This window comes from Leishmania braziliensis, assembly GCF_000002845.2.
Source record: "Leishmania braziliensis MHOM/BR/75/M2904 contig, possible fusion of chromosomes 20 and 34".
In the NCBI taxonomy this organism is placed as follows: Eukaryota; Euglenozoa; class Kinetoplastea; order Trypanosomatida; family Trypanosomatidae; genus Leishmania; species Leishmania braziliensis.
The window spans coordinates 484,206-500,055 of record NC_017947.1 but is presented as its reverse complement, the minus strand read 5'-3'; the positions used below and the strand labels follow the sequence as shown (position 1 = coordinate 500,055).

The 15,850-nt window shown below is 55.1% G+C and overlaps 4 protein-coding genes across 4 annotated transcripts; all 4 read left to right on the top strand.

Moving 5' to 3' along the window:
• Nucleotides 1-75: 75 nt before the first annotated feature.
• Nucleotides 76-2,016, top strand: LBRM_20_1230 (conserved hypothetical protein; the record flags this gene model as incomplete). Its single annotated transcript, XM_001564357.1, has 1 exon — nt 76-2,016. One exon carries the CDS (start codon nt 76-78, stop codon nt 2,014-2,016), a length of 1,941 nt encoding a protein of 646 aa, XP_001564407.1.
• A 427-nt stretch (nt 2,017-2,443) lies between these two features.
• Nucleotides 2,444-3,187, top strand: LBRM_20_1220 (conserved hypothetical protein; the record flags this gene model as incomplete). The annotated part of the gene is made up of 1 exon (XM_001564356.1): nt 2,444-3,187. The coding sequence occupies one exon, from the start codon at nt 2,444-2,446 to the stop codon at nt 3,185-3,187; it is 744 nt and encodes a 247-aa protein (XP_001564406.1).
• Nucleotides 3,188-5,815: 2,628 nt separating this feature from the next.
• On the top strand, nt 5,816-7,312 carry LBRM_20_1210 (conserved hypothetical protein; the record flags this gene model as incomplete). Its single annotated transcript, XM_001564355.1, has 1 exon — nt 5,816-7,312. One exon carries the CDS (start codon nt 5,816-5,818, stop codon nt 7,310-7,312), a length of 1,497 nt encoding a protein of 498 aa, XP_001564405.1.
• A 6,025-nt stretch (nt 7,313-13,337) lies between these two features.
• LBRM_20_1200 (conserved hypothetical protein) lies at nt 13,338-14,690 on the top strand (the record flags this gene model as incomplete). Its single annotated transcript, XM_001564354.1, has 1 exon — nt 13,338-14,690. The coding sequence occupies one exon, from the start codon at nt 13,338-13,340 to the stop codon at nt 14,688-14,690; it is 1,353 nt and encodes a 450-aa protein (XP_001564404.1).
• Nucleotides 14,691-15,850: the final 1,160 nt, after the last annotated feature.

The window sequence follows — 15,850 nt, the reverse complement described above, 5'->3', positions numbered from 1 at the left end:
CATACACACACACACAGTGTAAAGAAGTTCTTCTTACCAAACATGAGCACTCCAAGCGAGCAGCAAAACGTGTCAATGTCTCCCTCTGCCACAGGGTCTCCGTACGTTTGCCTCTCCACACAATGCGACACGCTGTACCGCATTGGGTCGCAGCAGCACAACTTTGCTTTCATCTCCGAGCAGAGCGTGTACACCCGCGCCGCCGAGCAGCTGCGCTTTTTCACGCCGTCGCCAAAGCTGTTGTCGAGCGTCGGAAGGCCTTCCATTGGCAGCGACAGGGCCGAGCTGTGCAAGAGGGCTGGCAACGACGTAGACCCCTTGCCACCCCATGTGTACATGAGCGCGCAGCCACCACATCCTTTTCCATCCATCGAGCGTCTTGAGGCTGCCCAACGAGCTGCACTGAAGCAGGAGGAGGCTCAAGCGAAAGTGCGTCACCGGTCTTCTACCGCATCGGTAATGGTATCGGGTGACTGGGCAGCAACTACATCGGCGCTGCACGACGTACTTGTCCCCAGCGGATCTCTATTGGCACAACGCACCTACCGTTACGACTACGAGGACCGCCGCCGTGAAGTTCGTATAGGTACCACTGCAGCCGCGCCGCGTCGTGATACGCTGGAGCAGACAGTCTGTTCATCACACAAGGACTCGTTACAAACCTCCTCGCCGTTACTTCAGTTGATTTTCCCCTCATCAGTGCTGCTCCGTGCGGTGGCGCAGATGGTGCTCACACTGCAAACCTCCTCCAGCACCTCTGCTGCGCGTTTCGCTCTGGCGCAGTACCGTGGCGCGGAACTGCTTCCATGGCACACTCGTTTTCATGAGGTGCAAGAGCCGGCGGCTCCGTCTACCTCACGTCTGTCGCCTGAAGCACTGGTGGTCTCCGTTCTACCGCAGGTTGTGGCAGATCGGGTTGCTTCTCGCGCGCGAATGTCCTCTGGCCAACTTAGCAGTCTTCGATATGCCTCTAGGGACGACATGGACACTACTACTCTCTACGCCCTCACCCCTTCTGTTGATCTCCTCACGAATATGGGCCCGCGAGGAGCAAAGCGGGAAAGAGAAGTGACACAGAGAGCTACACAAAAAGGAACAGCGGGTAATGCAGCCGAAGTGAATGTTTTGGCGGGAACTATACTATGCGAGCGGCTTGCGACCACGACCGAGGCGTCAGCAGCGCAGGCCGTTCCAGTGTGCTACGCCGCCGTCTCTGCTGATGAATTTGAAGGATGGGCGTCAAAGGCTGGAAAGGGGAATGCGAGCCCGCGGACTTTGCTTTCAACGGCGTACTGCGCCCCAGACACACTCTTGTACGAGGAAGAGTCGACGTGGATGACGGACGGCGTCTTTCACCCGCTCTTTTCGCTGCCCTTGGCATTGCCGACAGATTCCTCTGTCGTTGCTGATGCCAATACGCCCATTATGGAGCACAACAGCTGCAGCGGATCGCACACGACGCACCTAACATTTCTGAAGACCAGCGCATTTTTGTTTCTTTCGTTTCTCGTGCACCGCAGTTGGTGTGTGCATGTGCACTCGGCTGTCACACAGGCGATGGCGGCGCACCAGAGGCCGTCCAATACTGAGCAACAAACAGGCTCATCGAGGCTTGTGTTTACAGGGACTCACGTGATATGCCTGCCCCCTGTGCACGAAGTACGGCGCTCGACGCAGTACGAGTGGAAGTCGAGGCTAATTTATCGTGCTCACGAGATGCGGACAGCGGGATGTGCCACAACCGCTGCCGTGCGCCCCCTCGAAAGCAATGAAGAAGTTCGTGGCGGTGCTCTTGTGGCTAGCACAGCAACGAAATCCCTGCACTATAGGCCAGTTGTGTGGCAGCTGGAGATCCTGGCAGTGAGCCGAAATGCACAGCTGCAGTGGTGCATGTGCAACACCACTCTCGCTGCTTGTGTCGGGGCCGGCTTAGCGGTGACTCCTTTGCCACACAATATGGACGAAGGCATCTTGAATGGGTCTGGGACCCTCAGTGAGCTCCTGGAGCAGCTATAAAGTTTCCAACACTTCTTCGAGCACATAACGGCGAGTTTCTTTCGACCTGATGTGGTCGCTTTTGTGTGAATCTCTCGTGGCGTCTCTCTCTCTCTGAGCAGCTAAAGAGTTGCACACCAGAGGATCCACACGAAGAATCGGACCCCTTGATAATTTCGGCTCTTTCGTCCTCTAGGTGAGTGGGTGCGTCACCCTTTCCCTCGTTGACTGGCACGCTAAGAGGACAAATTTGTCGCACAGCAGCCTTACCCGCGTCGTGTCTGACTGTATGGAACACGGTAGGGCATTGTCTCCCTTTTTTTCTTCTCTCTTCATCTTGTCTGACCTTTTCTCCTCCAAAGGTGTAAGAGCTTCAACGGTTGCAGGCACACTTGCGACACACACAGACACATACGCATAGCAGAACATAGTTTGCGCAGCGGAAATCATGTCCGGCAATCACCTACACGCCGTACAGCAACGTCATCGGCCCATCGCCGTAGCCCTCCTCTTCCTCCTTAGTCTTCTCCTTTTCCACCCTGGTCTCATGGATAGCAGCAGCAGCGGCAACACAGCTCTGACAGATTACCTGGGCCCTCGCGTGCGTTTCGCCACTGCCCTTGAACTTCGGCAGTGCGCACAGCTGCAGGACCTCAGGGACTACGGCGTCAATTTGAACCTGTTTGCCCCCAACACCGTCTACCTCAACAGCGAGTATTTCTGCTCGGAGAGTGCGCCAGCGCAATATCAATGCCGATGCGGCTTCGCCACCACCTGTAAAGTGAAGCGAGATCCGTGGGGACGCAACATTGGTGTCTGCGACTGCTGCTCATCATGGATGATCGCCTGCTTTATCGTACTCGCTATTTTTTCTATCATTAGCTTCTTAGGGGCTGTGTACGTGGTGGGGTGTCAAGGCAAGTGGTGGTGCGACGGGTACGTTACTCCGAAGGCGTCACTTATACCGCGGCGTGGACCGGCAGTGAGCTGTCCACCGTCGCGGCCACTGCCGGAGAATCTCTTCCGTGGGTATGCATCCGCCGACTTCACAAACAGCGAGGCGTCTCTCGGGGCATCTGTGGGCGCAGGAACCGCGTCTGCGTCGCATCTGGTGAACTCCCCCAATGTTGCTGATCCCAACCATGAGGTCTGGTTGGGTTCTGACGCCGAGGATAGCGAGACGCGCGTGTGACCCGCACTGCTGCCGCCCGACTTGCGCCGCGCCTAAGTGTCGGCGGCTGGAGGATCGGGCACGCGACACTGGCACCCAGAAGGTGTAGCCTGTCCCCACTCAACGCGCTCTTCACATCAGTGTCTTCATCTCTGTTTGTCACAGAAGTATCTGCAGCAGTAACACTTTCGGTCCCCACCTCCTCCCATACATCATAACCCATTGCGTTGGAGAGGGGCCGGTTACTCTCTCTCTCTCTCTCGGCTCCCCTCTCTGCTCTTCGACCTCACTTGGTGGCATGCATGCATCCTCCTCTCGCACGATAGGCACAACGGTCGAATCTTTTTCTGTCTTGTAAATCATCCCCTGAGGAGGTTTCCCTTCTCGTCCCTTCTGGTTGACCGTATCTGCGCTGTCTTTTCTTTGTTCTCTGTGCGACACTCGTTGGGCTTCTCTCTCTACCGGTCGCCTTCTCTTATGTATACCCGCAATGACCATTACGAGGTCTGTCGTGTTCGAGTGCATTTCTTTGTTTTTTTTTTCTCCTTTCTTATTAGCGTCGTCTACTCTTCTGTATTGTCGTTGTTGTTGTGCTCTCTACCCCATGCGCGTAGGCGTACTCGAAGTTGTCTGTCTATCGCCGGCTGTCTCTGTGCCTCTCCGGGGTCGTTTTCGCTTCGAGTCCCTCGTTCTCCCTTGATGGGTGCCGACTGTGTGAGTGGGTATGAGTGAGTGGGTTTTTTTCTCCTTCGGGTGTATTCGCCAGTATCCACATTTGTGCGGACCACACTCCTCTTCATTTGGTCTTTGCCCTCTCTTCTTGTTCCCTGACGATGGGGAGCCCCTCGGTGTTGTGTTTGAGAGCCCGGCACCCACGCTGTCCAAAAAGGCAGGCAGTCCCCTTCTCTTCCTGAGGAGTCCGAGCTGGCACTGGTGCTGGCAGGTGCAGCTACCTACGCCTTGGGGAGGTCAGAACGATGTACTTCACTGATGTCGGCGGTCCGGTCCTAGACGGCCTGCGGCAGGGATGAAGGTTGTGCCACCGAAATGATGGGCAAAGTGCCAACATGACTTGAATGCATCGTATGCTGCCCTCGCCACCTGCTGCTAGGGACCATGAGGCACCGCGAGGGATGCACCACGAGGCGGCCGCCGAAGAAGTGGGGGGTGGGCAGAGCTCGAGTCAGGGGCGGTGCTCCGATGACTGAGTCTGCATTGCTGAACCGCGTGTCTAGGGCTGCTTCACACCACCCGGCTGGGCCTGTGAGAGAATGGAAGGGAGGGGGAGCGTGGTGTTCAGGTCATGTCCTAGGACAGCAGGAGCTCGGTGAAAAGGGCGAATTTTTTGTCGTGCTCTCTTCACTGCAGAAGGAGGGATAAAAACTCACAAAATGCGCCAAAGCAATGCGAACCCCTTACAGTGTGAGGCCTGGAAAGCAAGGCACCTTCTGGTCACGGCTGGAGCACATAAAGGACAGTAGCAGCGGAGGGTGGTGTGGAGCTTTTATCACGGACAAAAAAACTCAAGACACCGAGGGGGTGCACTTAGATACGCCCTCTACCGCCTCCTGTGCTCTTGCTTCGCTGCCTCCATGGCCTAAGACGAGACCTCGTGTGCGCGCTAGTGTACCTCTGCAGACCCCCTTCCGGCGAGGTGTCCGAAAGGCAGAGAAACGTTCTTTATACCATTCCGTGAAGGTACGTTACTGTCGTTTTCGAAAGCGTCACATCTTCTTTTCCTGTTTCCCCCACCCAATCTTGTCTTTCTCACTTTACGATCTTCTCTTTTATCCACCATTTTCCCATTTACTGTATACACCGTTTACCTCCTTTTGCATCCCTCTTATTGAATTCCCTGCTGCGGCTACCGCTGCCCTAACCCTTTTTCCTCCTTCTGTAGTTGTGTGCTTTATCTTTTGCGCTTTTCTTCTCTCTCTTTCCAGTTTCAGCAATCGCTGCCACTTCTTCCATCCTATGACTTTGGCTTGCGTACAGCCAAAAGGCGCTGAATATTCGTTATATACATACATCTATGCAAGTCTGACTTGTTTTTAAACTTGGCTTCGTGGCTTTGTTGACTTTTGGCCTTCGTCGTCTCTATTGTCCTCTCTCTTGCGCTGTTAGTCACGCACACGTCATACACACGAAAAGGAGGGAGGAGAACTCTTCGAACTCGTAGAATGGTCAAGCCGTGCAAGCCAGCACATGATTCTCCATAAGTCTAGTCCTCCATCCCTTTATGTCTCAATTACTCCTCCCCGTGTAGCTCCCACTTCTTAGAGAGTGATATCTACACACATCAGGTAACTGCTGTACGAGCCACCGCCACACCTCAGCCTCCAGCATTGCAAACCGATACGGGGCTTCTCATGTCATTACTTTTAGTGTTTCACCCCCTTTTGTCCATCTTCTTTTTCCTTGCGCTGCTCTGGTGTGGGGTGCTCCCCTCGCCTTTGCACATACCCTCTTCTCGCATTGAGGAGCTGCGTGCTCACGCCCTCCTCCAGTTTCTACGCCCATCATTACTCCCTAGTGGAAAGCGAGAGGGCACGCTCACCACCATCCAACTGCGATTCCTCACCCTTCCCTATTCCCAACTAGGATCACCACACATACCAACACGCGATCACGTGAGCGGCGCACAAAACTATGGAAACGCCGTCAAACCCCATTCTTCACCGCGAGGTCAGCGATGGCACGCTCATCTCGCAGGTGGTTTACGAAAACGAGTCACTTAAGATCGAAGTAGAGACGCTGCGCGAAAAGCTCGAAAGCACCGGACTACTAAATCTGGACAAACTCCGATGTGAGAATGAAGCTTTGAAAGGCGAGGTTGGGAAGCTGCGCATGCAGCTGTCTGAGAGAGCGAGTCAGCTGGCTCTCCATCGCGCTTCAAACGACCGCTTCTCTAACATTGACCAGTCGCTGCATGAACTTCTCGCGCAAGTCCAGACGCAGCGTGCGGAGCTCTCAGAGCTGAAGGAATCCACGCGCAGAAAAGATGCGCGCATCGCACAGATCACAGCGCAGCTGAAGCAGAGCGAGAAGGCAATGAAGGACGCAATGGCACAGGCAACGACAGCAGCGACGCAGAGCGGCGCGCAGGTCGCCGAGCAGGGACGTCTGCAGACTCAATTGAACCGGACGAATGAGGAACTAGAGAAGCTGCAGGAATCATCGAAGCAGGAGGTCAAGGAGTTGCAGAATCGGTTGAAGGAGGCTCAAGAGCAGTTGTTGGCGATGAAGAAAGAGATAGCCGCCAAGTCTCACATTTGGGGAAAGCAAGTATGCTCACAGGACCAAGAAATCGCAAGTTTGCGCGAGCGCGAGACTAAAGCACAGCAGCAGGTAACCGACTTTCAAGCGAAGATGCGGACGCTGATCGCAGAGTGTTCCCAGCTTCGGGATGTGAATGCGAACCTTATTCGGAAGCATCAGAATGAATTGCAGCAACAACAGCAGAAAGCCGCAATGGCCCTGGCGAGTCGGCGCGTTGACTTGTATGCACCAGAGGTCCAGGCGCATGTCGAAAAGGCGGTGAGGCGGGCAACTGAGAGTGTGGAGCGACAGCTTCGCGAGCAGACAGAACACAACGCCACTCTCCTGTCCCGTGTGACACTGCTACAGCAAGAGAGCGAGAGGTCAGTGACGACAAAGGGCATGTCGCAGCAAGAGGTTCAGTTGATGAAGGAGTGGGTGAACATGCGTAGTCGCCGCAACGACGCCCGCTCAACGATGCAGCGCCGCATGGCGGAGCTGCTGTCGAACGAGGTGCTGAGCAAGGAAGACATCGATACACTGTTGCAGGAGATGCTTGACTACCAGGAGGAGACAGACCAAGAGAACCGCACCCTGTTGGTTATCAAGGACATCGAGTCAGAAGAAAAGGAACGTAAGCTGCGGATAGAGCTGAAGCGAGTGAAAGGCGAGAACGCGTCACTAATGAAGCAGCTGCGGCAACTGACCAGGGAGAGTTTACAAAGGGAGCGCGGTAACCCCTCGCCGCCTAGGAACAATGGTGTCGTCTCTAGTGAGGTCTCCACGCCTGAGGTAGGGTCCTCAACTGTCGCTGGAGCACCCACCGGTGGCGCGGGATCCTCAACGTCTCGGGAAAACGAGCAGGGCCGCAACAGCCGCAGCTCCTGAAATGCTCCCACAGTGACGTCTGCCAGAAGTCGAGCTCCAACGTACCCTTCTGTGTCGAGTCCTAACAGCGGTGCTTCAACCGGGACTGCCGCTACACGACCGGCGATGGCCCATTCAGCAGGTTATACCCCCGCATCCCTTCAGCCAATGCCTCCTTGCCCGAAATCACCCCAGAAATCTCCGCCGCAACAACCACAGCAGCAGTGCACAGGAAATCAGCGGTTCAACGCACCACCAGGGCAGAAAACAGCATCTACCCCCCCCCTCCGCAGCAAGCAGCCATGATCACGGTGGGTGCACATGGGCCCGCATACGCGCTCCTCTAGCCCTCAAAGCACGTCAGACGCCCAAGGGACTACAGCAACGCATGCCTTCGGTAATGAACCGGATCGCAACCGGGGTGCCATGATGCGCTGTCCCGCATGCACGTTTGAGCAGCGCTATCGCAACCGTAACTGTGAAACATGTGATACAACGCTGTGGCTGAGCTGAAAAAGAGGAAAGGCCGCCCGTTTTGTTATTGTGCCCGTAGTTAACGGGAGAGTTGGGAGGGGGAGGACACGACTTGTGTCGCTTTTTCGGCCATTGTTGCAACTACGTGTCGGCGAATACGATTCTTGTCGCTCTATGAAGTCACTGCAGGTCTGTACGAGTGGTCGTTGCGTAGGCTCTATTTTCTTTCGCTCTTCTCGCCTTGCTCAGCAGGCAGTTGATCTCCCAACGTTTTCCGCATTTCGGCGTAGCACGAGAAGCGAAGCGGGGCTGTGACTTCTCTCGTGTTTATACAGCAGGACGCACGCAGAGGTGTGGGTCCTTCGCTGTTCTCGAGGACAAAGTGGACGCGTTGACGGTCTGGCTTTTCTTCGGTGACCCTACCAGCCTAATACACCTCACGTCCGGCTGACCTACCTGCAAAGAACCCGGTGTGGTGCGGCGAGTTCTCGACCGTAATACCAAGCGGCGTCACGCCCGGTTCTCACGCTGCTGAAATGGACACCGGCTCGCACCACCTTCGAGATGGAGGACGCAAACGGAGTAGCCCAACAGACGGGGGCCCATTCGAGAGGACACGCTCCACTGAGAGCGACTTAAACCGGTGCATGCGATAAAAGATACCTCCGACATAGCACAGCGCAGACAGGGCCACAGGAAAGCACCGTACGCCGCTTCGGCGCTCGACTGCTTTATCTACGATTGAGGCACTGTTACCACGACACCGAGTGACTGCTGCACGATCAACTTTGCTGTCCACTTTGAGGAAGGATATGAGCCGGTACTGCCAGTGATGGCGGGCGCCTAATCATACTCTTTCCGCAGACCGAACTGGAAACTGTACCGCGCCCTGATTGGCAAATCAGTCCGCAAGGGCCATGCCTACTGCAGCGACAAAGTAGCGAAGACGCGCGAGCTTCCGAGTGCCGCGCAGACTCCGACCACCACAACAGTACGAAAGCGCCTCGGGGAGGAAAGGTGAATGGCCCATGCGGGGTCACATCCATCACTACCCGACCACACATACACACCACCACTGGGCGTCGCTCAAGAATAAGGGAACGCTCAGAGCTCATAGCCAATACCCACAGGAAAGCTTTCCCGTCTAGGAAAGACGCCTATGAGCCGTACTGAACTCCAAAGCTGACGCGACTGGAAGCGGCGCCTTCTTTCGGGTGGGCTCATTAAAGCACTCCAAAAAGCCAGCTTTGAAGGATGCATACGGTCCTGCAGCGCCCTCAACCCCGGCAGCCCTCGGTCCTGCGCACGCATCCAGGTTATCCATACTATCCATGCCCTACGCGTGCTGCACGCATCAAGAGTGAGACAAGGCGACCCATACTTCTCCGTAGGAGAGAGGTGGCCAAAAGTGTTGGCGGAGATGTACCAGCAGAGGTCAGTGCAGCATTCGTGACGCATCGAGAACCACCGCCACGCAACCCAAACGGCCTACGATGGGGAAGTTCGAAATGGATCCCTGCGAAGTCCAGCGCGGCTCCTACCCAGGGGTCGCCGAAGTTAGCTGTGAGAGTGTCAAGAACCTCCCAATGCAATGCAGGGGAGCGCTGCTGAACATCTACAGAGATAGCGTCACCGCCGGCTGCATTCCTGCTACATGGAAGGAGGGGCTCATGGTGTCTCTCCTGAGGCCACTCAGACCCAATGCTATTGTATTCCACCGCCCCTGTGGCTCTGACCAGCAATCTGTGCAAATTTCTCGAGTGAGTGGTATCGCGACGACTGAGCAACCATCTAGAAGGCAGGTACTAACCACAGTAGTCTGGATTCCGCTCCCGTCTCTCCACTGTACACCCACTGGAGTTGTTCCCCCCGCAACGTGTTGGAGCGTCAGCCAGGTACCGGTATAGGTGTTGCAGATCAGTGTAACCCCTTTTATTGGATAGATCACGGTGCTGAGGAAGTGCAACGTAGACCTGCACCCTACTTGCTGAATCATGAATGCCCCAGCAGCTTATCGTGCCTGTAATCGGCTCCGCGACAAAGAAATGCGAGGGGACTTGTTGTGCATGCAAGGTCCCACGAGGATCAGCCTAAACCCTCTTCTCGTTACCAGTTGTGGTGGGCTTCTTGAGTACGTGCTGTTCAGTGAGATACCCGGGCGTCGCTAGGCTTTTTTGTGCTGATGACCTCACACTACTCCAATCCTTTGCAGACAAAGATGCCACACAGGGAATACTACTGCCCACTCTCTGGAGAGTCGAGCACTACACCCTGAACCACTTCAGTCAGCTGAGTGCCCCTGCTCCATGTGGGCACAAGGCAGTCAGCCCCCTTCTCTTCCTGAGAAGACCGAGCTGGCACTGGTGCTGGCAGGTGCAGCTACCTACGCCTTGGGGAGGTCAGAACGATGTACTTCACTGATGTCGGCGGTCCGGTCCTAGACGGCCTGCGGCAGGGATGAAGGTTGTGCCACCGAAATGATGGGCAAAGTGCCAACATGACTTGAATGCATCGTATGCTGCCCTCGCCACCTGCTGCTAGGGACCCTGAGGCACCGCGAGGGATGCACCACGAGGCGGCCGCCGAAGAGGTGGGGGGTGGGCAGAGCTCGAGTCAGGGGCGGTGCTCCGATGACTGAGTCTGCATTGCTGAACCGCGTGTCTAGGGCTGCTTCACACCACCCGGCTGGGCCTGTGAGAGAATGGAAGGGAGGGGGAGCGTGGTGTTCAGGTCACATTCTCTGGCTGAAAGAGGATACGAAAAGGGAAAAACGGTGACTTTGTGTGCGCCGTAGGTGTGAATCTGCTGCTTTTCTCGAGACTCTCTTCCTTGATTTCTACGATGATTAACATCCTTTCTATTGTTCTGTATTGGGGTAAATTGCCCTTCCTCCCTCCTTCGCATAGCTCCACATTATCCACCACCGCGCCTCTGTGCTCACCCTTGGAGCACACCTCAGTATTGTACTCTTTTCTCATTGTAGGCCTCTGTACAGGTGCTGCTCGACTGCCTGTAGGCGCGCTTTTATCCACTTGATCGCTAGGCTAAAACGAGCGAGAAGGAGAGAGGGAGGGAACAGCGAATAACGTCTGTGCATTTGTGTCTCAGGCGCATGCAGCGTGATGGTCCTTTCACACACCGCATGCGGACGAGAGAGGGGAAGAGGGTGGAAATAGACGAAAGGTTCATTTCAATGGCGCTACCTTTTTCGAGTCTGAGCTAAACAGCGCCGCTCTTTCTGTCTTGGATGTTTGTTGTATGTGTATATCTGTGTGTAGGCGTCTCTGTATTAGGGTCTTTTCGTGTGCGTTTGTCGGTTAGGGTGTGCAGGCGTTTTGCACTTTAGCTGTGCGTGTATGTTCTCTCCTCTTTGTTTTAAGCGGGGAAGTGAAAAGGGAGGTTGGCGTGGGAAACAGCGAGAAGGAGACAGGGAGTTACTGCGAAACACGAAGGTACAACTTTGAGATAAACTAACGACACAGATAAGGGCAGTCGGTCATGGCGAGGTGGAGTTTGCGTGGAGAGGTGGAAAATAGAGGAAAGAAGAGAGGTGTGGAGACCAAGACACGGGAAGGAATTGAGATGTGCACGATGAAGGTATCCACATGCACGGAGGAGGGGTCTGTGCTTTGCCACTTGTGTGCTCATGTAGTTCCATCTCTCTTCCTCCTACTTGCTCCATTTGTGGAGTGCATGACTGCTATATCACTGTCGCATGTGTCTCTCTTGCGTGTTGTATTGTTCTCTCTCAACCCCACGTGAGTAAACGGGTCAAGAATGGGTTGATAAACAACTAAACAAGAGCGAGAGAAAAACAACACCCACATGCGCCCATGACCCAGTCTTATCCTTTTCTGTCTACCCCTCTAGTCTCGATTTCTCTGTATCACTGTTGTCCTTTCTTCTTTCCTTTTCTCCTGTGTGTCTGCCAGACAACCCTGTCGATGCCTCACTCTGTCTGCCTGTAAAGGATGGTCTCGAGTTCTCAGCTTCCCCACTTCTTCACCACCGCACCCTCCTTCTCGTTCCTCTTTTCAGCACTGTGCCCTATTCTCCAGCCATCCCTCCCCTGTCTCTCCTTGTCTCCCTCCGTCACGACTCATGCAAGTGACGTGCATAAGCACACACAAACGAGAAAAGAGAGGAACTGTGGTAACAGTGGGGGATGGCGGCAGCGATGACACGTTTCGATGGCCATGTCTTCGTCACCACCTCCTTGTGACTTTATCTGTAGTAAGTGCTCTTTTTCACATGGCAGGCGAGGGTCGACGCGCTGCTAGTCAGGGGGCATGCAGGTGCATCGCTTCCGTGTTTCTGCATGTCTTCTCCGCTGGCATCGTACTCTCACGTCGCCTTGATGCCCTTCAAGGGTACCCTAGCACGCTGCTTCATGAGATGCAGCACCGTGCCGCGGACGTCGGATGGTGACATCGCATTGTCGAGGATCTGCCGCACACCACCTTTTGGCTTGTCTGCTCTTCATCCCCTATTCCGTGCGACACTCGCCACTCACATCTCGCTCCCTCCCCGTCGCTCCTCCACGCCTCCTATCATGCTACCCTCCCTTCACCTCTAAAGAGTCGTAGCACAGAAAAGAGACGTGTGGATTGTGTGGCAACACATTAAAACACACACACACACACACACACACACACACACACACACACACACACACGTGTGGTGCCACCACTGCAGTCCCTCAACGGTTTTAATTCAAGATAGAAGTCACGTTGTGGGTCTATCGCCCTACAAATCACGTACCTACTCATCTGTCTGTCTGCCTGAGTCTGTGTTCGCCTCTTGTTGTTCCCCGTCTGTACCCCTCTCCTCTTCGGAATTGACAGAGCCGGGCCCTTGGCATCGCACCTCATTCTGCTGCCTGGAAGTGCACCCACACGCACACAACTCATATCGCTCTTTTGGTGCTCAGAAGTGGTTCACTGAGGAGACGATTTGTGGTAGCAGAGATCGGCATTTACCGCGTGTGTGAGGGACGAGGAGAGGTAAGTTCTGCGGGGTTTGTGACATCCGATTGCTTTAGCTCTCTCTCTCTATTACTCTCACGCCACTCCTTGTTACCACGTTGTTGACTGACACAGACACCCACGTACGCGCGCACTCCTACTTCTACCCAAGGCACGCGCTGAGACGGCGCCGACCCGTCTGTTTTCTCCGTGGCTCTCGTATCCCCAGGCTTTCTTGGAGTGCGTTGTTTCAGCCTCTCTAGATACGAGAGTGGGTTTTTTGTGTGCGACAGCGTGCGTATGTGCGCGCTTCCTTACAGCTTTTGCATTTTTTTGTCGCTCAGGCACACACACACACACACACACACACACACACACACGCACGCATACCCGTTGGTACTCTGGAAGCGTTGACTTCCTCATTATCGGGACTGCCAAGAGTAGCGGAGTAGTTTGTCGTTCTCCTTTGCGGGTTGTTTAGGCATCGCCCCATCGTATGTTTATGCCTCTTTCACAATTTTCCATTTTTTTTGCTTAGCGTTCTCTCCTCCCCTCTCCTCCCCTCCCCCCGCCACCTACGAGTTTGTGTATGACACGTCACCACAGTCATGCACAGAACGCTACTTCGACTGTTGCTGAACGTCTCCGGTGAGAGCCCTGACTTTCGAGCGAAGCCTGGTATTCGAAACCTGCTGCTGGACGTCCAACAAAGCCCGTACAAGGAGCAGTTTAAGGACTACTGGTCGACGCCTGTCCCGTTTGCCGACCGCGAGTATGGTGAGAAGCCGAAGCTGGGAGAGCCGATCCCCGCGCGCCGTGCCGCCACGACGATCCTTGTTGGTCACAACAAGCACATTGACCCCGCCAAGGTTGAGTCTGGAGAGGACAACGACTACAAGGTTCTGATGATGTACCGTGAGTCAAAAGGGCAGTACGTGAAGGATCAGTTTGTGCTTCCGTCTCTCCCTGTGTCCCTCGAAGACACGTCGGAGGATTGGGTCAAGGTACTACGCCGGCGCGGTGTGACAACACAGTGGGCCGATCTGCACCAGCGACTCGCCGCTATGCGCGCGCTGTTCTTGCAGACAAACCTCTTGCTGATTCCCAAGGAAGGAGGTGGTGTGGCAGAGGTAGAAGGCCCACCTGGTCCTCGGCGGTGGTTTGTCATCTGCTACCAGTACGCCAAGGCGATGCGGCAGCTGATGGATGTACTTGAGCTGCCTATGGAGTCAACGCTCTCACAGCTGATGCCGTTTCGTATCATAGTGACCCCCACCACTGAAACCTTTCGCTTCGAGAACCTGAGCTACCTTGTGACGCTGAATAAAATCCCGGATGTTCAGTACACACTCTCCACCGTCGGCGAGAAGCTTGTGTGGGTGTCACCGATGGAGGCGCTCGCGCGCTTCAACGCCGGCATCATGAACATGCCAACACCAAACGTGATTGCGCTCTCAGAGCTGCACAACGAGTGCCCAACTTTTGAAGATGTGATCAAGAAGACGAACCGTGACGTGCCGCGTAAGGTACAACCGGTGTTATACCATCACGGGCAGGAGAAGGTGGCCACAGTGCTGCTGCCAGGTGACATGTTCCACCCAGAGACCACGCCAGAGGACCGAGCCTCCAAGTACGTGCGGCGCTTTGCCTACGAGAAGGACTTTCCCTTCGGCGTACGGGCTGTCTTTGATGAGCGTCCGGCGACGGTGGAGGAGGAAGCACAAGTGCTGGAGCCGGAGAAACCAGCGCTGCTGGAGGAAGCAAACGAGATGGACAGGGTGTACAGCTCCGTCCCCTACCCGCAGAGTCAGCGGGTTCCGCAGGAGGGCAAGACACCCTACCCGGTACCTCAGTACGCATTCCAGGAGGGGCGGGAGAACGACGAGGGTCTGATTCCACTGCGACACGATCACATGGGACGCAAGCCCATTGACCTCTACTCTTCCTTGCATGGAAAGTGAGACGAGCAAGAAAAACAGCACGACGAAAGGAGTGGTGAATACGAATCGAGGGAGGGGAGAGTGGAAGGAGCATGTGGGTTACGTGAGCATCAACTTTTTTTCCCCTCTCTGTGTTGCAGATGCCTACAGACACACATGCGCACAGAGACACAGGCGTCTAGTGAGTGTGGGGAGAGGGCGAATCGCATTAGATCGACGTGCTGTGTGCCCCACGAAGGAGAAAGAGGCCATGTAAGTGATGCCTACGTGATACGTCGTTGCAGCTCTAACTGAGTCATCAGTGAGGGCAGCTCCTGATGGAGGTGCAGAGATTTCCAGAAAGTAGAGTATCGTGGTGCAGTTGGTACCAGGCGTTTGTGCGTGTTGTGACCCACAGTAGCAGCGGTGTTGTCATCTGCAGCCACTCCTTCCTGAGGAACAACCTTGTGAAGAGTCTGTTTCTCTTCCGTGCGTGCGGGCTTCGTCGCTTCCCTAGCGCGCTGCGTCTTCTACTTGGTTGTTTTGGTAACTCGTGGAGCCTACTCCGTCTGCGTGGACGGAGAGGAGGATGCTAAGAAGGTGTGCGTAAGTGGAGAGCAGGTGGATTGCCTCTCGAATTTGCTCTAGTAGTGCTGCTGTGAAGACGAGTGAAACAGTGAAGCATTGCGAAGAGTGCGGTATCGACCTTTGCTGTTTTGGCTAGTGCACCTCCTCCCCCCCCATTTCTCCATCCTCGCGCGTTACTCCGACGCTCCACTAGCCTTCTCCTGCTCGCTTTCTCAGTCAGCTCTCTTTATCTACGGTGGCGCCCTCTTTGGCGCTGACAAATGCCCTCCATGACGGTTGAGCAGCCCCGTTAGCGCTTTTTTGTTGTTTGTCACAACTGTCTTAGTACTGCAACGGAGGAGAACAGAGGACAAGTCAATAAAAATCGGTACTAGCGCTGCTACTACTGGGATGAGTGAGCACATGCACACTCGCATCAGCCCCTGCTGATGTAGGGAGTAGAAAAGTGGACGAAGCGACTGAAACGGCACGCGTACACGGTGATCGGCATGGGACGTCCGTGCTCGACGAAGCTTCTGCTTGGGACTTTCTCCACTGAGCACCGGAGACGCAGATGCCCGCCCAGCTCCTTTTGCCTACCGCGATTGCCCTTTACTTGCATTGCCGGGCTGCGC